At 33.0% G+C, this 25,635-nt stretch overlaps 1 protein-coding gene across 1 annotated transcript in view; it reads right to left on the reverse strand.

Annotated features, from left to right (window-relative positions):
* Positions 1 to 5,515: 5,515 nt before the first annotated feature.
* Positions 5,516 to 25,635, reverse strand: part of NetB (Netrin-B) — a 200,367-nt gene continuing 180,247 nt past the window's right edge. The window contains exons 2-7 of the mRNA XM_014230104.3: positions 16,553 to 16,741; positions 10,065 to 10,214; positions 9,896 to 9,985; positions 9,293 to 9,358; positions 8,851 to 9,082; positions 5,516 to 8,330 (exon numbers count right to left, since the gene is read on the reverse strand). Of these exons, the coding sequence (XP_014085579.2) occupies positions 8,189 to 8,330; positions 8,851 to 9,082; positions 9,293 to 9,358; positions 9,896 to 9,985; positions 10,065 to 10,214; positions 16,553 to 16,741 (869 nt within the window). The 3' untranslated portion in view covers positions 5,516 to 8,188. The remainder of the gene's footprint in view (positions 8,331 to 8,850; positions 9,083 to 9,292; positions 9,359 to 9,895; positions 9,986 to 10,064; positions 10,215 to 16,552; positions 16,742 to 25,635) is intronic.

Consider the following 25,635-nt stretch of genomic DNA (forward strand, 5'->3'; position numbering starts at 1 on the left):
TTCGAATTTTTAAATGTGTATTTTCAATTATGATGAAACAAATTTTTCCTTAAAAGAAAATATTTCGAAATGCTTTTACTATTATTTCCGAAAATTTCTATATTTTAAATATGTAGTTTTGTCGGATTTTTAAAAATGTATACATCGCAAACCCTAAAAGTATACTACATGATGTATGAATTAGTGTTAAAATTTGATAAATTTATGAACTTTGTCTAGTCCTAAGATTGCATTTTGATCATTATTTAAAGATTGTAGTCTACCTAGGGTCAGTGATTCCTATATATTAAAAAAAAATCAGTAAGTCCGCAAATATGTAAATACGGATATTCACTAAAGTATGTAGAACATATAGTTCACATTCTTAAATTAAGAGAAAGTTCATTATAAATATCGAATTTAGCATTCTGGATTATTTTTGAGACATAAAACCAAAAGCAACTAGAACCGATTAATTCTTGAAAATGCTATTTCTTTATAAATTAAAAAAAATACCATTCGATCTCACAACCGGAAGTTACTTGAAAATTGAATTGTAATAAATCTCGACATTGTGACACTGGCAAATTGCATTCACATACAAACACACGTATAGATATGTGTGTATGCCACGAACAACAAGCGAGTACAACATTTGATCTGGCAACTGTGTGGCATTGTCTGCTGTCAGTTAAAGTTATTAATTTCATTTACGCAGCCCCAACTGTCACATCAGCAGCTGTCAGACAGGCACACACATACATATATATGGTGAAAAAAACATATGTACATACATACATACATACATGTACGAGAACACTTGAAAATAGCGTGCAAATGGCATATTCCCAACGAGTGGCCACATTAACCACAAATACTCTTATAACAACAACAAAAAATACATTTAACGTTAATAAATCGAATAAAAATCGCACCGAGTGCCGACGAGCCGCCGATGAGTAACACGATTTTTCGTGTTACAATGGATTTTTTGCTGACCTTTATTGTTTTTTTTTGCGTTTTTTTGTTGTTTTCGTGGCACTTATTAATAAATGTATACACAATAAATTGGTAACAAACATGTATTTGTGTGCGTGAGTGCTCTATTTGTTGCATAAATTTATGTTCCACTACGCACTCATACACACACACACACACACAGTTGCCGTCGTATATGTCGCTGACAGGTGGAATAGCGCGTACACGAAATGTTGCAACTCAAGCCGGTGTCAACAACAACTGTGCGCGTCGGCAGGAAATAACGGTAGCGAATTTAACTTAATGCATTTTTAATTTTATTCAATTGCAGTTTTTTTTTACAATATTTGTTTTTTTTTTTTGCTTTTATATTTTTCACATTTGTTTTTGTTGTTGTTGTTTGTAATAAATACGTTTCTCTGTTTTAAATGGCAACTAAATGCTATAATTACATTTAATAAATTGCAAAATTTGATGTAAATTTTGTCGGTGCTTGTATATACAAATGTATATGTGTGTGTATGTACCCAGTATATTATATACTAGTATATTTATAAGCGCATAAAACATACTATTATAATTAGAATATACTGCAAGGAATAAAAACATTTTTTTTTATTTTCGGATTTTTTCTTCAAGGATGTCTCGGTATCAGTGTTATATTCCATGTTGTTCCTAGCCTCATTATTTTAATAACTTACTCTCTCTCTCTCTCTGAGCAAACTTTTGAAAATAGCTCCAAAAACTGTTTAACTAGTTCGGTTTCAACGCAGAATTCCTAGTTGTAGGTTGGGTTTTTCTTGAACGATTTGAATGAAGTTATGCAAATATAATGACATGCTGCAAAGGTATGCGTAAGATAATGTCAGCAACTTTTACAAGCGTGTTTATCTAGAAACTCATTCTCATATTTTCTTAAAAACTGATTAGTACTCAATTTCATATAATCTGTGTTTATTGGTGTCGAAAAGACTTTAGTTAATTTTTCGGTGATTATTTATTATAAGTTATCTAAAAGCTAATTATGCCAGTGTCTCAATATCTATTTTGAGTTCTACATCTACTTAAACTACACAAATTGTAAATAATTTTCATTAACTTATATTTGTTACCATATATCATAAATATGTGTTAGTTTAAGCATAACTCTCCACTCAATACATTCACTGAACTCAACTCAGATTGAATTGCAAGCGTTTGAAATATGTCAAAATTGGCATTCACGTCGATCTATTTCATTCAAATATCAAATTAAAACGGCTTTGAGTTATGCAACACGCAGTTAACTTGTGTAGTAAAATGTAAATCTATTTTTTATTTGCACATTGGCATCCAGTTAACACACTTATGAAAATGGCGCATATCTTAAACACACCTTTGCATAACTTTAACATTTTGTCGACAATGCTAGATGATAGTATTAGATAAACTCTTATTACAACTGGTGCCTCATTACAAAAGTATAAAGAAAACATATAACAATTCGACACTTGACAATATATTATAACCTGAATTGTTATTAATGCATTTGTTGCAGCACAAAGCGCTACAGTTGCCACAACTGTCGAAGAGATTGTCAAATCTACACAATTGAAACATAAATTATGTTAATTGTCGCATATCGAGTTCGCGCGCATTGTATAACTCCACTTCAAAGAATTTAATAATGATTCGTAGCTGAATGTGTGTAATGTTTGATGGAGATAAATATGTTGTAGGCAAACTGGAGAGAACTGGGTTGCCATTACAAGGAAAAACATTTCGATAACTATTCTGTGAAATTTATAACTTTTACTTATTTGATTGGTTATAATCATTTTATAGAGTTCATGGACATTTCAGAAATTAATATTGAACGACAGGTTGGCAAAATGACTATTGTGCATCACTTTTTTTAACTTTGATTGTTTTTAAGATATTGTTCAACTTCAGTGAACTAAATTTTCTTATTTTTAGTTCAAAAAAATATATTTCCTCTACTGAGGGCATAGCTGACTGGTTTTTTGAATTCCGCTAATATTTGTTGGTTACTGAGTTGACAGCAATATCCTCGAAAGCTTATTAATAGCAGCATTTGCCAAATTCCTTCCGAATAGGAAACCTCCTCTAATAAATATTATGAAATCACAAAAATTATATTTTATTTGAAAATATATTGCTTTTCATGCAGTATGCGCTATTTTTGATGCTAAGAGAGTAGCGAAACGAATAAGCAACTGGAATAACTAAAGTAAATTGGCAGCACTGTTCAAGAGCTTTTCAAAGAGCAGCATGCTTAGAAGCAGAGATGTATTCGGAGACTTTATGATTATAAATCCAAGCTTGACGAGACTTGATTATTTGTGCCATTGAATTTGTACTAACAATAGATTTCGCTCTCCAACCATGAACCATGAACTTCAGAACGATATATTTGGTAGAAAATTTGGTTTTAACTCTCCTTGGAAGGGAAAGAGTTTTCTAATTTCCGGTTTTCAGGCAGCTTATTACTTAAAAAAAATGTTTACATTACGAAAGTGATTAAGAAAGTTTTGGAATCAAACAATGACAAACAAATTTTGAATGACATTCAAACCATTACAAAAACACTTTAGCAAACATTTTATACAAGTTTGAGACATGGCTGAACAAGCCTAACCTAATATTTTTAATTCATTCTCATGGTGAAAAACATAGAAACATAGAATTTAGCTTCCTAGAGATATATATCTTAGATATTATATAATATTCTCGAAATATTTGAGCTTTATTCTTTTGCAGTGCCATTCCAGTCCAGTTTCAGTCATGACTGATCAACTCTAACCTCAAATTTTTAACGCATTTAACGCAAATTCTTAACTATTTAAAATTTATATTTTAGATTACACAATATTCTCGAATTATTTGCGTTTTGTTTCCTGAAACAATAAAATCGTTAACAAAATTGTTGAACTATGGCAACCCTATACATACACCCCACGCAACAAATAATGTGTTATAAACACCGAAAATCGTGGCAACAAATCATTTTCATTGTGTGCAACAATACCTCTTAAGTGATGCATTTACAAAAATTACAACAACAACAGCTAAAATCAAATTGTAACAAGTAACAACAATTTAAACCCAAATATGTTAAAAAGCTGGTAAATTAAGATGCCAATAAACGCTTTCGGTGGTCGCGCATGCAACACATTTCGAACAACAGTAACAACAACACACAACACAGCAGAAATTCCAAAAATCCAAGTGACTTTTGTTGTAGCTGCAAAGCCCTGTTAAACCAGTCGAACCATACCAAGCGCGTCAAGTTATTCAGCGCAGTCTCTGCTACATGCCAAAAGCGGGTGCTCCAAATTTTCCGCTATCAGAAATCGGTAAACGCTGGTTGCGTGCTGCCGCTGCACTCGATTTCTCGAATTTCGGCGTGAATTTCATGGCATTTCAAGTCGTTGCCGCACAGCTCATAACGCGACGCAAGCATACGTGCCACTGCTCCATTTATTGTACATATTTATAAATATATATGTATGATATGTATGTATGTATGTATCTGACATTCCGGTGTATAACTGTCAGTCGTGTGACCATGACCGTGATGCGGTAAATCATGTTGGTCGCCTGTTTGGACGCCCACTTTGGCTATTCACAACATTGGCTACGTTCGCTGATAGTTAACATTTAAGTTGTTGTTGTTGAGCTTTTGTTGTTGTTTGGCTTGTTATTTGGCTTTTAGCTGTCAATATTTGTTATAAATGTATTTCTGTGATTTTGTTGTTAAATATATGTTATTGTTGTATATTGTTTGGGCTATTTGTCTTGATTGTATTCTGTTTTTATTCCCTGTTTCATGTTCAAATGTCAGCTGGTGATTTATAAAATCGAAAATCGTTTTTAAAGTTTCAATTTTAAAGAGAAATGGATATTCTGAGTTGTTTGTCGGTATCTAATGAATGTACCAGAGTTTTGAAGTTCTGTAGCATATGAAAAGCCGCATAATACCAAGGATAGTCCATGACAATATACTTTTGATATTATTTGTTCCTCACTGTATCTAATAAAATTTATCAAAAACTTTAAGAAAAATCTCCTCTAACATTATTTCTTTAAAAAGTAGTAAGCTTTCGAAAATATGTATGCAGAAAAAATTAAAAAATTTTATGAAAAATTTTTTTAAGTGTTAAACTTTTGAAAATTTTTCAATATTTTTTATATTTTTTTTTAAGTTAAACTTTTGAAAATAAAAAAAATATATTTATCAAAATTTCTGTTTTGAAATTATTCTTAAGAGTGAACACATTACGCCCTTTCCCCAGAAAACATGTCCTACTCTAATTCATTGAATTTAACCGAAGTTTTTGGAAAGGCAAACATGTGCACAACCAATACATTGAGTATTCCAGAAATATTGCAAGAACTAAAAGAAATTCAAAAATATAAATTTACATATCGTATTCTAAAAGCTAAAAAAGCGTATCATGACTTTTTGTAAGTTAATAGTAGAGGACAAAAACGATATAAAATAAAAATATTTATATTAAAAAAATATCTAATACTACTTGTAGTTATAACTTGGTTATATGTGATAGAGCAGCTTAAAATTTTTTACATACATGTAATATGATGTACTAAATTGTAATCAATAAAAAACTCAATTTCGAATTTTTTGATAATACATTGTTTCATATTTTAGGTGACGATATGTATATAGAATACGATATGAAAAATATAGTCGTTATTTCGGGACTGATGTTTTTTCGATTTTAACATTTATTTCTAAATTTACAAACTGTTGCACCTGAACATTTTTTAAAAATTTTGCAAGATATGCAAAAGAATTTTTCAAAAATATTTTCTAAATACCCTATCAATTTTATTATAATTATTCTTTTATGAGTTTTGATTTGCTTTAAACATTTTCTAGGCATTTTTTTAATTTTTCTGCCAACCTTTTTGTATAAAATGTCAGTAGTGTTTTGTTACTCTTAAAAAAATCACTCCATAAAAATTCGTCAAACAAACGAATAAGACTACTAAATTGTGTAGATTCTCTTCTTAGTGGTAGGAAATTGTTTCAAAATCCGAAGACGCAAAAGCCACAACCAGCACTAGCCACTGAGAGCTGTTTTTATATGGTTTTAAGGTGGCTAAATATTTTTTTTCGAAAGTAGCCTTAGAAATAGTTTTGGACCAAAAGAACAACACATGAAATTTACAGCAGCTGATTCAGAGCCTATAATATGAAATTAATCCGCTTTTTATAGTTTGTCGAGTAAAATTTCTGTTTTTTTTTTTTTGTTTAAGAACATTAACTTTGCTACATTTGCCCCTATAGCGATCTCTCAACGACTTTGAATGTGAAAAATTTAACTTCAAAATGATCTTGATTTTCGAATGGTTCATGTAAAGTTTCGTTGTTAACATAATTTTTTTTTTGGGAGCGTTTTTCCCATTTTTTCGAATACATCAAGTCCCAAAATTAAAAAATAATAATATAGCAAAAATACCGTTTTATGCTGATAGTTTGATCCAACTACTATCTAAAATATTGTAAAATCGCAAACTATTCTAAAATAATATTTTTTTTAAACCTCAAATTACAACCACGTTAATATTTGACATGTCTGACGTTAAGAGCATGTACCTTTAATGAAAATTAATAACTGTAATAATTTCTTCAACAGATTTTGAATGTTACCACTATCTTGCTCTACTATTGCAACGAATGACTACACGATATTAAAAAATTAATTCGAAATACTGGCTGATTTGATTAGCCACACTTTTACACCTTGTTATCCACGCAATTAAATATTTAAATCGCTTAAACAGCAGCTACTTTGTCAAGCTGACACGGTGCTCAAGTGAAACGCGCAAAATTAACGCTCAAATGAATATGTATAAATTACAAAAACAAAAGAAGAAAAAACCAGAGTAGAACTAACCAATAACTATGCACGGTTATCAAGCGCAAACACACACACACACACACACACCTGTGCTAGTATGCAAATACTGATTGCATAATATGCTTTTAAATTAACTGCCGCAATCACAAAGATTATTTGCTTAATTAAGCGAACTCATTAAAAACGCGCGCGAGTGGCTGGCGAGCGCAGTGACAAATAAACAAATCAATCACAATTAAGCGATTGAAAAAAAATACGAGAATGCAAAAAAAAGTATTATAATTTATCAGCAGTTGCCATACAAAATTAAAATAAAAATACAATAAAATAGTTAGCAAAAATTAAATGCGATGAAAGGGAACAGAAAAGCAATCAGAACTGCTGATTTATGCAAAACTGTGCTGCTAGAGTTTTAAAAAATATTTAAATTTAATATAAACCAGAAAAAGCGTTCACTTCGGTTGCACAAAGCGTAATACCCTTCACATATACAAAAGATGCCATACAAAATCAAGACTTTGAGCGGCCAGTTTGTATAGCAGCTACATGCTATAATGATCCGATCTGAACATTTTTTTCGGATATTATACCGTTGCCTTAAGCAATAAGCCGTGGCAAATTTGGAGAAGATATTTCGTCAGATAAAAAAGTTTTCTATACAAGAGCTTGGTTTTGATTGTTTAATTTGTATGAGAGCTATATGCTATAGTGGTCTGATATCGGCAGTTGCAACAAGGGGCAGCTGATTTTTGAAACAAGATAGTGTGCAAAATTTCAGACCGATGTCTCAACTGACGACACCTTTTTCTGGGTGTTACAAACTTCGTGGCCAACTTAATATACTCTGTTCAGGGTATAAAAATATTTTACATATATGTATGTGTGTGTCTACGTGGGCTGCTTAATCAGGTTTATAAATCATTAAAGTCATATTTATTAAGTCGATTTTTTTCGCTATATTTCCATTAAATGAATTCTCGCTTCACATTTTGCTAATACTTTCTTTATAACCCATTCATATATGTATGTGTATATGTGTGTTTGAGTACTATTTTCCAGTTTTCTGCATAATTATGATTTTGTTTGTGTTTATATGTATTATATTCATTTAAATTTTGTTATAGTTGTTGTTTTTGTTTTTTTTTTTTACGTTATTATATGTTTGTATGTATGTATCTTACGTTCTTTGTTACTTGTTTACTTTGTTAGTTGTTCTTTGTTTATAGCATAATACCGAAGAATGTCAAAAATTTGAGTAAACTGTACAATTTATACAAGAAACGATATCGGTCCAAATGTACGAAATTGAAATCCGTTCTGACATATTCCGTTTCCGGTTCGATTCAACTACATTTACGCGCTCGCCGCTGGAAACGTTTCATGCGCAACGACCATTCGTCCTTCCATTCGAGCACCACCGAACTGGGTCCGATGGCCAAGTAGCCGGGTGCGGCCTCCGAATCACGTCCAAGTATTAGATATGATCTAAAGAAGCGGTGGTAGAGGAGAGGAAAAGACAAAATATTATTTAATTTAGAAAGTTGGTTCGTATAACTCAAAAAAATTTTAATTTTTTTTTTCAAACTTTTCACTTTGTTTTCTTCAAACATGTATAAATATAACCCGAAAATTTCAAAATAATCGATACAGTACTTTTTTTTTTGTTATTCCCAAAAATCAACCATTTTTTAAGCTGTCACACTAGGTGGGCCCCCTAAGACATCTTGCATATTACCTAGAGCTCTATATGTATACCGTATAACATCTAAGAAATTTTTTGCGATGTATCAAAAATCTCATATATTAAAATAAATAATATCATTGACTTACGAGCTTATACTAAATCGAAATTCTCTTATTTGATAAAATTTCACTCAAAGCAGGGTAATTTCTTTCTGAATATAACAAAACTAGAAAATATTGCCAATATATATAAAACTAAGGCTACCTGTGTTGCTTAAGATATATATATAGTAATATTTGTAATAAAATTTCCAACACTCACTTGTTCAACTTGATTTTGGGGCACTGGCATTCGAGGCTCTTGCGCGGCACCAGCCACATCATATGCCCCCTACCCAGCAGCGAACTCGTTGTGCCCTGCAAAGGGTTGCGCTTGAAAATCGTCTGTATATTTATTTCGTATTTGAAAATTTCATTTTGTCGTTCAATCGAAAATTTCTCCGTATTGATGTCCTGCGAAGCGCGGTCATGCCCAATGACTTTTGCTAAAATGGCTGCAATTGGGGGAAATTGGGAAAAAAAGATAAAGAAAAATGGCAAATGAAACGCAGGAGTCAGCATAAATACAATTAAAATTGTAATGGCTCGAGGGCATGAATGCATGCATGCATGAAATTCATTAGAAAATTACAAAACGATAAAGAAAAACAACAGCAACAATAGCAAATAGCGCGCACTTGTGCGCTTAGGTAACTCATACGTACCGTAATCCTCCATGCAGAATTTATTCAAATTGAGTTTTTTCGGGCTGGCCTTGCATTTGCCGCAATCTGTTGAATATTAAATAAAAGTTAATTAAATTTCAAACTTCAATGCACTGAGCCGGACAGTTCGATGAACACATGACACCAACAAACACCCGCACAAAGTCTCATGTATGTATGTTTATGTGTATATGTTGGTGTGTGTATGCCATGAAATTAGTTTGTCGCGTTGGGAATTCGGCAAATTTCATTAAAGTGAAATGCACTCTAAGCACTAAATTTGCAATGAAAATTTGATTACAAGTGTAAATTACATTTCGTTTCGTGCGTGTATTTGTTGGCGCGCAACCTAACCTCACCACAACTGAGTGCGAGTAGTGAAAAAAAGGGTTGCCTTAGCAGTTAGTTGAGTATGACAATGCAAATTTGGCAAACTCAAACCGCAGCAATGACACAGCGAAACTTATTCAACATTATTTTGACACGAGCTCTCACACTTTGTGGCGTCAATCCACAAAATTACTGCGGTCACCCTTTTTTCACTACGAGCCCAAAACTATTTTAATATCACCTCACTGTAAATAAGTCTAGCTTTATGCTTACATTTTTTCATTTCGTCATCGGGTCCAGCCGGTTCTCGGTACTCGCTAACCGCACTCTCCGCTTGTATCATATTCGCTTTGGACGGTAATTCTATTGTGGTTGGAAATAATTTATATTAATTTGCATACATTGACTTAAATATATCCCAATTTTTCTTTTATCTACTTACTTATACAGGGTGCCACATGTGAACGTGTCTGCTGATAACCGCGTGCACAACGATTACACGTCAGACCGGTCACGCCCTCTTTGCAGGGGCACTGACCGCTGAGGTGATTGCAAGTTTTGCCGGTAGAGCCAACAGGATGACAGTCGCAGCCTGAAATGAGAGAAAAACAAATGAAGAAAGTGATTAGAAAAAGTGGTAAGTCCATTTTGATTAGTTAATATTTAAAACTCAATGAATGAGACTTTCCAAATAAAGTGTTGTAATTACATATACAATATGTATAGTTCAGTAGCTCCAGCTTATGACAATGTGGGACAATGTGGGAAGACCACAGTCGCTGCATTAAATTTTGTCATAAAAAATTTTAAAATATAGAAAGATTTTTTTTTTCATGATCATCTAAAAATTTATAATTTTTTTATTTTAAATTAAAAACGCTTATCATGAAATATATGTAGCTGTCGTTCAGAAGCAATTTACAACTTGTAGAACGCTTCTCTCTTCGAGCAACTCCAGGATTCAGAGGTCAAACGAAAGACCTTGTTGTTCTTTTCTCAAATTTTTATGACCCTTAACTATTTCACTTCAAAGATATAATTTTTTCCCGAAGTTGAAAAGGATAGTCTCCAAACCAGTTTTGTTACAGGGTACCTTAATTGTTCTGAAGGAGTATTTTTTATTAAAAGGAAGGCAGGAAACGATAACTGCCAAAATTTTGCGACGTAAATTTTTCGATTTACACATTATGAGAAAAAATTCGGACTCAAAAGTCCCTCGCTATTTCCGACTGGACTTCAGTTCAACTCAGTGTTTTATAGCTATAAAAATTCAGTGATTTTTTCATTGAAAAAATAGGTCTTTAAACTATTTTATAATCAATTGTTACACTATTTTTCGAGGTTTTAAAGGTACTGCCTTAGACTTGTTCTCTCAAGTATGTACCAAAACTTGAAGTTTCGTATCTATAGACATTTGCCATTATCAAGCTTAGGTTTTCAAATATTTTATCCATTTTAATGAATTTGCTCTTGTTTGTGGATGTAATGCGAAACCAATAAAAATTTTCTGAACTTCAGCGTGGACTTTACTAAAATTTTTCTTAAGACCTTTATTCGTCAAGTAATATTTTGGGTATACCGGATCGAAACTTTCATTAATTGAGAACTCTACTGGCATCACCTATATAATATCAATAAAAAAATACAAGCTTAAGGTTTATTGAAAGCATTTGCCCACATCCTGCTCTCTCTCTCTCTATCTCTTGCTGAGTTTTTGCTTTATCGTTTTCCTCAACTCCTGCGCACACATTTTACTTAGATCAAGTTTATCCTGAAGTATTTACTTATGAAATATGTATAATATATATAGTATACTTATGAAATATGTATGTATATATGTAATATACTCTATTTGAAAAGCTGTCTTCGAATCGACAAACTTTTGCTGTAGCAAATCGAAAAAAAGCTTGTATAAATTTCTTTGACTGGTATAACCAAAGAAAGATAGAATAACAAGCGGTTATATTACTTTATTAAACTCTCTTCTGTAAAGCTCAAAAATGTGTACATAGTCAGATTAAAATTTTCCAAAAATTTCTGAAAATATTTGGTTTTATTCTTTTTTTTATTTGGTGTAATCCTTAACATTTTTTTACTTTTTTTCCAACCCCCTCTTCAGAATATATTTTTTTTTTCCTACTACCAGTATTCACTTCCCGCACTTTACCTACTTTCTTCGCATAATTATCTCCTCTCGTTTGCGTATTAAAGGCCTTTAAGCATAATATTGCTACTAAACTATCCAGTAGATTTTTTCAAAGAAATAGTGTTTGCTTTTAGTCATTGTTTAAAGACCATTTAAAACCCCAAAATTCGAATCGTTATATCTTCACATATGATAACATCTATTAAATTTTTCCTACGTTTCTTTACCGCAAGTCACTTAAGGGATCGCCATCAAATCATCATCAATGCATTGAACTCAAATGAAATCTGTGTTTTCTCCTTCGTAAAGTCAATAGTGCAAGTAATTTAAAATCAATTAAATTCCTATTTTGATGCTTTTATACGTTTTTATTGTCCATTCCCGCCGCCACAGCAAAGTTTATAGCAGCGGCGAGCGCTTAGCGCTTATTGTGGGCAAACAATAATGACCAACAAACCAAAGCGAAAGCCGAAATAGACAAAATCAATGCATAAGCAATCGAAAAAGTGAAGTCACCTCCACCAAATGGAGAACGAGAACTTAATTTCGGCGCAAACTCGTAACATTCATGCATGAAGGGCCGCAGATAGCAAGTGAATAGTGGCATTACACCTTTAAACACCTAAAACCGAAAGCGGCAAATGAAACTATTGAAAAAGACTTCAGGAATAGATTACATAGAAATAAAATAAAATTGCTAGCAATAACAATAAAAGGCGAGGTAATTGAGATAGCGAGTCATAAATACGCTTTGCGGTGCTTTCGGATACAAGTTTTAGTTTGGAGCGTATGCGAGTACTAGGTGTGTAGGCATACTATTAGAAAACAGTGTTGAGGAAATGTTGAGAAACTAAAAGCAAACTTTGAATTACAAATTGAATATTAAAATCGGAAATTTAAAATCAGATTGTTTCTTTTTATAATTTTTTTTAGAGAAAACTAATTCGTTTCGGAAGCGGAAAAAGCATTACGAATATGGGTTAGTTGCAAACTACAATATAACGTTGAATGGGCGATGTACCGCTAAAACTATAGCGAGACCTATCATGAAGTGCCTGCTTAAAATAGTTCGAGCTGAAAAATTTGTTCCGAAGAACAAGAACTAGACTTTGATCAGTCAGTTTGTATGGTAGCAATATCTTATAGTGGTCCGATCTGAACAATTTCTGCGGCACTATTGCCATAACAATTAACCATGTAAAATTTCGTAATATCTCGTCAAATAATAAAGTTTCTCATACTACATAGGTGGTTCCGACAAATTAGTTGCTTAATGGGGAGAAATGCACAAGTGCAAAACTGCAGATAGTTATTTCGAAATCTCAGGGACTACTTTGCGAAGAGACAGATATGCGGACATGGCTTAATCGATTTGGCTCAACACGCTGATCGTTTATGTATGTTATAGGTATATATTGTTGGGGCATCATTTTACGAATTATACATATTTCTTTAAATGACAGACTGAAAGAATCGAGAGACTTATTCAGCTGGATTCGGAGGAATTATTGTTGTTGGGTTAGCGATCTGACGAATTAACGGTTCTTAACAGAACTTAAATCGAAGTCCATTTTGTTCCCATAATCACGGCTGTTCTAGAGCTGATTCCTAGATGAGTATAAGGACCATTTGAGTGGAGATGGAGATGTCTGGATGAGATAAATCAATCACAATGAATGTAAGAAATTGTGTTTAAGCTTCAATTATGCAAGCCAAATGAACTATTCTCCTTTAGGAAAAGATAGCTAAAATATCTGAGCGATCATACATGATACTGTGAAACAACCTTTAGAAAAGTAAATAACAAGTGGTTAGTCACAGTGGTCCTCCTCACGAAACGAGTTCTTTTTTTACGTAGCACTCTCAGTAACCTCATGATTCATAAAAGGTACTCGTAATTTGCAAACACCCGATAATAAGTCTTATTTTGTCTTTTCAACCCTTTACTTCGAATTATTTCAAGTCCCCCACCTATCTTTGACCTTTATACTACATTCAAACGTTGATGTGAAGAATAAAGTCCTAAGAAAATTATTACTTGAATATCTTTCTGTTAGATTTCTTTTAATGAACAACTTTTTAGTGGATCAGACACCCTACTATGCCGAGAACTATGCTCTATTTCGTCTTTCCATCCACATAAAGCTTAGAAAAGGTGAACATATATATGATTTTTGTTGCTGTTTTTTGCGGGATTATTGAATGAAATACTACTTGAAATTGTCTTAATCGCTGTCACTCCAGCACTTCAACTCATCAACAGGGAATAAACTTGTAAGTGGTGTTGTTGTTGTAGTATTGGTTACTATTGGTATTGGTATGTTTGGTGCTAGCATGAAAAACTGTTGTCTGATGGATTACCAGCTTTGAAATTGAAAAGGAAAATCCTGCATTGCTTACAACAAAACTTTACGCCGCAAATACTTTCGCATTACACTCACAATTCCGTTACAAAGAAGTTTTGATATCAATGTATGTACGTAAGCTTGAAAGTTTGTATGTATGCATGAGCTTATGGGGTTGTTACTACTGCTGCCTTGGAATTACTTGCCACGATAATGTTTTCCATGATGGCAACGTCTAATTCGAAAGCCTTCGCTGATATGTAGGATTTTAGATTCGTTGTTGAGTGAGCTATCGTGACGAATCGAACAACAATTTTTCAACAAACTGCTTTTCAATGCGACATGCCTGAGAACTTATGTGTAGATGCGGGTTTACGTGCCTGTTTGATGTTAATGTTAGCTGTGTTGAAAGTTGTTTTGTGGGTGAATTTAAGGAATGTCATAAACAACTTGTAATTTGTTCAACACACGCGATTATCTTGGATTTGTAGCGGCATTTCGTCTTGATTAGCTCATTGTTCGATAATCAAACGAAGACGCGGTCTTTCACATGTGTATAGCGGAAACTATCATTTGATGAAAACTAACTCAGTACTAACAAAATGTGCGAAAGGAAGCTGAAGCAGATAAATACACATATGTATATAGATAATTTCAAGAAATTGTCGTCATATTCACTAATTTAACTTTTATACTATATCTAGGGGTTTCGCTTTTAGAAATGTAGAAATTTTAAGTTTTTTTGAAGACGGTTTACAACTTGTAATATTGTTATAAAAAAAACTGAGAAGATGTCTTTATGAAAACTGCGGTCTTTTGATTTAAAATAGTTTTGGTTAGACTACGCTGACTCTCCAATACATTTATTAATTACAAATATCTCCCCTCTTGAAAATGAAATAAATAGGTAGGTAGGTAGGAGTGCAGCCCCTTACTGCTGAATTAGCGCTAGATGCGTCATTTTGGTATACTATCATAAGACTTTTGTATCTTGACAAAAGAAATAGCCATTCAAAGATAGAAATCTGGTGGATTCCAAGCGTTCGGTGTCTGGTTTGTGATTGAGCTGGGCACTCACAGACGAAGTATAGAACCGTTTCCTTACTCCTATCGAGTTTGCACTCGCAGCAAGTATTGTTATAGAGTATTCCCATTTTTAATGCATATTCTCGAAATGAACAATGCCCCATAATAGTAGCTGCAAGTTTGTATATACTTTTCCTGGACCTATGTAATAAGTATATAGTTTTGGTCTTGTCATATTTTGGTCATATCTGTTTCGCTATCCTGCATTTGGTTACAGATTTCCATCTATTGTTCAAATTGTGTAATGAGCTCCCTCTTAATCGTTCCTAGCGGGCACAATATTATCTCTGCCTCTTATTTATCTAAGGAGACTCCTCACTTGGCCAACTCGTCTGCTTTTTGTGTCCGTTCCAAATCGAGTTGACCTACCAGTGAGCTGAAAGCCTTTATACATTTGTTTACTACGCTGGAAGTGTTCTTTGGCGACGACAAGGCTAGTAATGCCACCTGGCTGTCTGTGTAAATGGTCGCTTTCTGTATCCTCCCGTAGTTATAGTCGGTATAGACTAAGCTATCCTCTTTCCCTACTAAACCTCTTTTCCATTCACGTTTAAAGGGTATTCTCATCTAGAAGTAACTGTTGAAATCTAACTTTGGGAGGATCCTCTTTCAATTTCCAATTCAAAAAAACAAAATATATACTTTTTCTAAGCCAATGCTTCTTATCAGTCAGTCAAGTTGGTCCCGAATTACTGCAAAGGGGTCATTTTATTGCCTTTATGAGCTAAGTGCGTATTCTTTGGAGAAATAAAAATTGTACAAGGAGACAAATCTCTCAAAAAAACTATCGGTAACGATGATAAATCATATTAATTCTCATATAACGTACCAACTTTTCACAGAGACATGAAGACCGATCGCTACCATATATGGTATTATATAGCTTTTATACTACAATATATTTATTCACAAACGATAAAAACCATAAAATCCTGTTTCCACTTTTTCGAAGATCTCAGTGATCTTAAAAGTAATCCCCGTTCAGTTGTGTTATTGTCTACTAACTCAACCATAGATATATTATACAAGTATCATATAAAAGAAGAACCCTAAAAGATTGGAGTTCAAAGATGGGCAACAACACCACCTTTTAATCACCTTCACTCTCAAGAATATCAAACTCTATTTTCTCTCTAAATCGCTATTACTTCTAGCAGCTTCCTCTCCATTCAGCTTCAGCTATATTATTATTTTTTTTTTTTTATAAATAGTGGTATTCTTATACATTTTCAATATGTACTCTTCAATTCAAGGTCTTAGAATCTTATACCATATCACTTACTATATAATATAAGTTAAAGATTATATTTTTTCACGCTCTGCTATAACCTTTCTTCTTTTTCATTTACTTACGTTTGCATACTTTGCGATTATTCAAAGCCTTCGTGGCATCTCTGTAAAAACCCTCGCGGCAATAGTGGCAATAACGACCGGTTGTGTCATGTTGACAGTTGTAGCAAACACCGCCCGAAATGCGGCCTGACAGTTTGTATAATTCCAAGTTGAAACGGCAGCGTCGAGCATGTCCATTGCATTGGCACACTGAAAATTTAAAAATAATAAAGGAAAAGGTTAAGAATGGATAAAATTTTATGTAAAATATACATTATTACAAGTATATAACAGATATAATATGTATATGTATATGTATATGTAGCAGTATATGAAAATATGAGCTTATTTCATATACAACTTTTGGTTAGTTTTCGCGTTTTAAAGCCGGAAATCAAAGCCAAACGAGAGAGTACTCCAAAATGTCATATCTATTCAGGAATCTTACGTCATATGTAGTACAGATCTCATTGTTCTACCTCCTATTATTACAAAAAATAACTGTAAATAGATTACTAGTTATTAAGTAATGCAGAAAAATCTAAATCTATAACACATTCTTCATTTTAAGTACAACAAAGTTCAAAATGCAACAAAATAATTGGCATTTACAATCATTAATTATGTCCGCGACCGAACAGTAGTGCCAAGCGATGGTTATTTAATACACAACTGCTCTATATATTTGCCACATTTCCGGCATTTATACTTTTGCACCAAATGCTGCTTGTTGTTCCTTTTGTTATTGGCTTAATTGTTTCAGTTGCGCAGTCACTCGTAGTTTATAACACTTTGTTGGTAATGAAAGGTGAGCATGAAATATGTAGGTGTAATTCAATTTGGCAACCACAATTCCATTGGCAAGTGGCTGCCAACAAAAGCAACAAAAACTGTACAACATTAAACAGCAGTTCGAATTGTGATGACCAATGGATACCGAAACTTTACTAAAAATATATACATACATATATTTATCTATGCCGTTATCGGTACTAGGTTGTTGTGGCCTGTAGGAAAACTATTAAGCGACGCAATTAGCATTTTATAAGTAACGGAGCTGAAAAGATTCAACTGTTCTTTTCTAGAAATAATCTTAAATGGAATCGACAAAATTAAATTAGTTTTTCGCATGCTCGTAACATCTCATTTTATATTTGAGATAATTTCGAGACTGTGAAGCAAATCTTATCGTATCTTATGGCTGTACCTCAAATATTTCGGTAGAGGTTTTGGTTATGGTTTTACCGGTAGTCACGTACCGAAATACCTGAATTTTTTATACAATTACCATCGAGCACGAATCGCAAACGGTCTGGTCATTGCAGAGCTACCCTAAACGTTATACATTTTTAACTATTCAAGTCAAAATTAAGAGCAACTGAATCTGAAACATACATCAACTCTAAGTATAATATTATTCTGAGCTATTATACCTTCTCAGTAGTTTATCTTGAGGTACCTTTTTTCTTAATTGGGGTTTCCAACTTGAAGCAACGATGTAGAATACTGATTAACCATTGACTTTACATCCATGCCATCATGGATGAAGTAATTTCAGAGGCTAACTGGTACTTATTCTGAACCAGATACTCTCAAGAGCATTTTGCGTTATTTTTATAAGGGGTTAAAACATTCTCGAAATAATTTTGAATTTTTTCAACCGGATATGCGTAAATAGAGGTTAGTTTCAATGAAGTTAACCCAACTTCCGGGAGTATGGGATTAGTTAGCGTCTCCTATAGGCCGTATGTAGATGGTGCTCATATGTTTTCTCGCGTCATCAACTGACTCTCGATGTTCACCATTCCTGTCTGTTTTGAGTTAGTTTCACGTCAGTAATTTTAAAATTTTTTCTCACAGGGTCAGAGTAAATTGCATAAATATACAAATTTTACTTCATATGTACATTTATATTGAAACTCGAGCGGTTTGGTGTTCAGGCACATTGAGGCAATTTACTGTTGAATACCCTGCAGTGGCTGTCTGTTAGTTAAGTTATTCTCGTCTGCAATTCAATTTTTTCACGCACTCAATACTTTTTCAATGAAACACACAAAAAAATTCTTTTTTCAACACAAACTTTTATTTTACTGCTGAAGGTTTCATGTTGAGTTGGGAATATGTCTCAATTGAGCTGATAAATTTTTTCACAATAATTTTTTTAGGATTTCCTATATTCTCGTACATATATATAAACGGTATATAGATTACGTCTCAATTCACATGAGAAACTTTCGGTGATATTTGTTAATTTTTTAGCTTAAGCTTCAGATATATTTGTGTGTTCCCAATCGGGTGCAATATGTTGCTCTATGATGGCTATCGATCGTTTTAGGTGAAAATCCAAACGAAAATGTGATTTGGTCGCTGATTTTATTCTTTTTGTTTGTCTGTCTAACTTTAAAAAGAAATTTTTCAGCAACTTGAAAATTGTTCGGAAATTGCTTGTCAATGTTCGGATATAGAGATGTTAAAAAAGGTTTAAGATCGGTACATAATAGTTCTTTATATTATTTAGCTGGAATTCTTAAATAATATAATTCAGGTATTTGTTCAAAAATTAAAAAGACAAAGTAGAAATTGTCGAAAATCTCGATTAAAAGTTATGCAAAACGAGTTTTTGTATTTTTCATTTTTATAAAATCACTTTTAACATGCTAGAATACTGAACTTTTAAAAATCTAAAAAAAATAAATATTTTTAAATAAGGGAAACGAATAATCTTGAAGGATAGTATTAAAATGTTTGGTTTTGAACTCAGTGCAAACTTATTTTTGACTTAGCACTAAAGTTTATTATCAATTCGGCTAAACGCCTAAAAGTATGCTACCATTTTTCTGTAGAACTTGTGATATATTAAAAACCAACTCTCCTTCGAATCTTGAAATATTTCACAAAGGAGTTCCCATTGTTTCGTTCGTTTGTTTTGACAGGTTCATACCCGTTTCAAATAGAGTGTGAGGCTTACCAACATACATACACATGTACATATGAATACGGGTAAGACTTACACGAGTCTAGCAATTGCCTATACTTTAGAAGGCATCCGCGCACATAAAAAACCGCACTTCAAACTACAATATACCCCTAGAAATGCATATGTTTACACACACACATATATATACTTCTACCGCTGCCCAATTCTGCGCCCTTTCATTTTATATACGCTCCTTTCTAACACTTGAACCTAAAACGGCTAAAAAAAAATTTTTTTCTATGGGAGAACAGGAAATATGTGCGAAGCATGTCCTTTCAAAAGTGGAGAATAATAAAAAGTGTACACAACTGATTTTGCGATTCGATTTTCAAATCGAAAATCGCATAGACACGCTCACACAATTCGACATCACTCAGAGTGTGTGCACAAGAGGTGAAAGAGGAAAACTGAAAAAATGAATGAATGGAATTATAGTATGTCACAGTAGATTTGAAAAGTGCTCCAAAAATGTCGAACGGCAGCGAGTAATGTGTGGAAATAGTAAAATTGTGCGTATTTGCGTTTATGGTATAACCATGTGGAAGTAAGTGAACTGGTAACTGGTTTAGAACTAGTTGGTATGGAACTACTTTTATATTAGTTGTAAAATAAATTATTCAAATCTTGACTTTTAATTTGTGAGCTGCTCTTTTGATGGCTTGATGTACAAGAATATTTATTTTTGTTTCAAAAATATTTTCGAAATTTTTTTAAAATTTATTTCATGTTTTTTCTTAATATTATTCTTTTATTTATTTGTTTTTTTTTTTATTAACAGATTTTCATTCCAGAGACAAAAACAAAGTCTTCTTGTACTTGTCTTCGACTGTGTAATTTAATAAATAAAAAAAAATTGGTTTAGATCTAGTGGAATTTGTCTGCTGGGTCATCTTTACAACTGTATTTGTGTATACAGAGGTGTGCATATCCCTTTGAGTGTCACACACTGTTCACGATCGCTCTTATTTTGATGGCATTTTCGTGTTTTGCCAACACTTCACTTGCGCTCGTGAAAGAGTTTAAGCCAATGAAAAATAAGCTATAAAAAATATCATATATGGTATTCGCATGACAAGGTGCATTACTCTTTTAAATTTGCAACTGATTTGCTTAACTTTAATTTATTGAATACGGAAATTCCTTTTTTTTCTATTTAAAATTACTGCATTTGTAGTCGAAACCACGGGTAAGAATTACAAAAATGGATAAGAGTTAGATTTTTAGAAATTGGGACTGTATTGGATTATTCTCCGAATATACCCATATTATTGAAAGTCAAGAATTGAAATAATGTGGTTTCGAAAAACAGTGACTTCCATTTCCAAACATTCGTTTTACAAATTCATGCAATGTTTGGAAAAATTTTCGAGAGTTTCCATTAAATAAGAAAGCAGATAAATTGTGTATAATCTTAAAGTAATTATATATTATTTCATTCGCCATACGCTTGTTGAAATGGCAAAGATAATAATCAATATTAATATGACAGGAAGATAAACTGCGGTCAGTAGGTTATGTAACTCTACTATAAGTAACCTATTAGTACTCATTAAGCCTGCTTAAAATGTTGAGATCAGCCAATAATTGTAAATCTCTGTAATTTCAAGTTTTTGGTCAAATTAAAAAAACAAAAAAAATTAAGAAAAAAATAACTTAATAGGTTGGAGCATACTTAAGGCGAATACCTATTTAAATAGATTACTCAAAGCTAAGGTCATGATAACTAATCAAATCCATTCCAATCTCTTGCCGAATCGGATTTCTCATCCAGTATTCAGTTCTCGCAAGTGTTGGAAATTACTTCTATCTATCCCAACCTAACAAACCGAGAATATAAGGCTCACAACTCGCAATCAGGAAACTTTGGAAATTGATAGAACTATCTTTCTCTCTCTATTTCCCTTTCTCACGCTCTCTCTATATCTCTCTTTTCTGTTCAAGAATCGTACTTCTCATCCAGTATCCAGTTCTCGCAAGTATTGAAATAACACACTACAACACAATCGTGAAACTACTATGAGCTGGAAGTCTGAACAAATCGTTTTGAAAATTAAGGGATTCATTGTTATAGGGAAAGTCTGAAACTGTCTCTAATTCTAACATGTGTTTTGCAGTGCAGTGCAGTCGCTAATTCTAGAATGATCTTTCTGCTATGACATGTACAAAGCCTTCTTCTCGAAATATAAGAGAGATGATTAGTTATTTTTATATTATCACCAGCTAAGTTCAAATTTTCGTATGGTAATTAGATGATTTAAGTTGGCATGTTCATTTGTTCCGCGTTAAAGTTTCTAGAACCACCTAAATCAAACTTTTATATCAACGGGGTCTTATGTAGAATTTCTACATTGGCTTTTGTACTGAAATGTTTTTCCACAAAGTAACTTAAGATATGGCAGCAGTGCGATTCCACCTCACAAAGTGTTCATAATTGACGTAAATAAAACCACTTTAGTGAGATATTAAGTTTTGATAAAACAAAATTGCACTCATTTTGAGATAACATCAAACTGCCTCTCGCCTGAGTCAGCAGCTAGTTCAGCAATCGCTATGAAAGTTTGTAGTTGTCTTTTAGAAAATGTTCTGCAGTTCGATGCACAACACACACGTGCACATAAAATAACATTAAATGCAACGAGGATTTGCGAGAAGATTACGAATACTAACAAACACGCGCTTAAAGAAATCCTTTGCTGCCATCCATGGCAACCAGCGGCATAAGCAAAGAAACGTTAAGAAAATGTTGATAGCCAAGGCAATGGCAGTTGTGTGATAGCTGTATGGGTATTCCGTTAACATTAACAAACGTGAAAATACTCTTAAATGCACACGCTTATACATACTTGTACATATATCGATAGCATTTGTGTATGTGTGTAGGAGTACTTAGCGCTGTAATCTCGTTCGTACGAATGTTACTGACTTGACTTGGAAAGACACACATACTCTTATGCATGGGTGCACATTGATATATCTATATAATCATTGATCTTGACATTTTCGCAATTCAGTGATTGGGTGCATTGAAGCAGCTATTTGACGAACTGGCAATTTGTTGTTGGAAAATAGGTGTTTAGATGTGCTTTATTGCCTATATGTTTGTGTGGAAACTGTATTTCGCACATTTACTGCTAATGTCAATAGGGAAGGTCGTCTTGTGAATACTTCGCAGTATCTATTATTATTATTTTTGAAATGTAAATATTTATATTACACCGATTATTATGATGTTATCGAATTTTCTTAGTCGAATCAAATGAAACTCTTCATATACCAATTATAAAACCTTCTGACTCTTTCTTCTCAATTGTGGTCTCTGAACATTCTCTGTAAGCTATTGGAGATCATTTGTGAAAACACTTATTAAATTTAAATAGACTAAAGAGAAAGAAGGAAAACCGTTGTGCATAGTTAGAAAAAGAAGAATTTCATTACTTGAAAATCTAAACTTCCTCAAAAATCTCATATAGGATGTTGAAATTTTAACTTTGCCACACATAAGACACATTACTCGCTTTTGAGACACTGAAAGAGTTTCCACTAAAATTTGAATAATGTAAAAATTGTATAATAATCCATACGGAATGTCATGTCAAAGCCAATAAATTTAAAGACCAACCGCAGTCCATTCGAACATTTTTGGGGTCTGTTTCTTTTTTTAGGTTAGTGATAAAAAACATTGCCGATTTAGATAAAATTTCGCTAAAGGTTTTCAACAATGCTTTTACCATCAGAAGCAGTCAGTGATCAGCTCTATTTCTGCTATTTTTTAGTGATTTTAACTGCGCTTTTTAAAATCTCATAGCACTTTGTATAGCTTCACGTTTAAATACCACTTCTTAAGACCCTTATTTATCCATAAAATGTTGTTGAACTCAGAAAAAACAGCCGATTTTTTTCTTTCTGTACATTTTCTTATTTTAGCGAGTGTTCTTTTGCCACTCACTTGCAAGAATACCAGGGGTAGTTAGTTGTATTTTTGTATCAGCTTATCGTATGTAGTTGTAAGTAAAGTCGTATGTAGTTGTTCTGTAGAAATATAGCTATTAGTCGATGTTGTTGTAATTTTTATTGACTCCGAAAATACAATTTTTGGTTACCCCTGATCTAAGCCACTGTTTGGAGTAAAGGACGGATAATTGTCATCGAAGCTAGTTAACGGTAATTTTTTTCAGCTACTAGTTCGGTTAATTATTTAGCTGTTATTTTTATTATACCAATATACTAATTTAAATAGAGTTCAGTATATACATATATGGCTGGAATAAACGAATATAGATTCGATCAGTCATATGTATGTATATGAAGTAGGCTCGTAAATATATGTTGCATTGTCTCGTTTACTGAGAATCGCCTCTACCGACGAATGCTCTCAAACACTATGATATATTTATTTATTATACATAAAAACATTCATATCCAATATGCATATATCCATTCGGACCCAAACTCTAATAAAAGCAATACATAGCAATTTGTCCAAAAAAAATCATTAATCTTGTTAATTTCGCCCAAAAAGTGACAGCCCGCCAATTACCTAAGGATAACATATATTTACATACGAAAACAAATCAACATATGTACACGCATAAAAACTAGTTTCTAACGCCCCAACAAGCAAATGTATGTATGTGTAAAAATAACAACAACAGATACCATGCATGATAAGTAGACGGAAGGGTCACAGGACCGGAATAGTTATATTGACCAGAAAAAAAAGACGACCCCAGCAATAAAATCAATAACCGCTTACCATTTATCAACACCCAAAAATATATATGTATGTGTGTATGGAGTGAAAAGAAAGTGTGAGAAGTAAAAGTCCACACTTCAGTGAGCATTTGCATGGAAAGTGGAGAGAGAAAAGCAACAGCGAAAATAGAATATTGGCTGAACGTGGCATAATCCATTTGCTACTTAACTGAAACACACACACACACAAGTTCAACACATGCAATGAATACTTTTGTGGCAAATTCAGTTGCATATTTTTAAGCGCCATCGCTCTGTCACACAGTCGGTACGTCGGACCGTCGTTTAATGTGACTTTATTAAAAATGCAAAATTGTACGGAAAACTCATCAATTTTACTCACTTTTATTCAGTCACTCGTCTTGGCAGACTCGGCAGTAAGTAACTGGCAAAAATGCCACACGACAACCGGAAAGGCACACAGCAAAGTGGGAAAAACCGGAAAAGTAAAGAAAGCGAAAAGAAAACTGATTGAGCAACTGAGTGGGCGAGTGAGCGCCTGAACGCCTGAGCAGGCGACTAAGGACACTAAAGTTTGAACTTGAAAAGTTGCATATTGACGTTGTCGCTCATTTATTTTTTTCGTGTTTCCACCTTTTATTTACCATATACCGTTATATATTGCATATACATACATCATAACTACTGTTTAGCTCGTGCTCACTCTCTTTTGGAACCCTCAAAGTCTTTTTTTCGGCACTTCTTATGAGTATTATGGTTACGAGCTGTTGAGTAATAATAAAAAACGTAGCAAATTATGATTGATGTGCGTTGATGACAAATTGACTACTCCGTCTACTTAGGCAACCACAAAAAAATTCGGGTTTGCATGTTATAAATGGTGGCAAAACAACTTTTTCCAGGCTGACGAATGCAAAAAGCAGAAAAATAATAATTCAATGACAGGAGAAAGGCAAAAAGAAAATAAACGTGACACTAAAAGGATTGCTTGGTGGAGTCACTCATTCCATATTTTCAATGGTTCTATGCGTTGAGGACAAATTGAATAACAATTGGGTGATAAGCAAGTCGTTATGGTCGCAGGCTAATTAATTTACCCAAAAAAAATAAAAAATAATATTTTTTCCGGAAATATAAATTTGTATAAGCTCTTTGATATATGAGTGTAATTGACAGTGGAAAAGGGCTCGTATAAAACATTTGAAAAGAAACGGCTAAGGTAGGATAGGCTTGAGTTTTAAATAAATGTTAAAAAATAAAGACCAAATTTCTCATAAAAAAAGTCAATAGAATAACCAGTTTCGATATATTGGCATATATATTCTTTTTGGATGTCACCTTATCATTTCTGTTCAAATAGTTCGTAGCTCTGACCCTTGGCCAATATAAAAAATTCGATTTCCAGTTATTTGTA

Source organism: Bactrocera oleae, chromosome 5, assembly GCF_042242935.1.
Source record: "Bactrocera oleae isolate idBacOlea1 chromosome 5, idBacOlea1, whole genome shotgun sequence".
In the NCBI taxonomy this organism is placed as follows: Eukaryota; Metazoa; Arthropoda; class Insecta; order Diptera; family Tephritidae; genus Bactrocera; species Bactrocera oleae.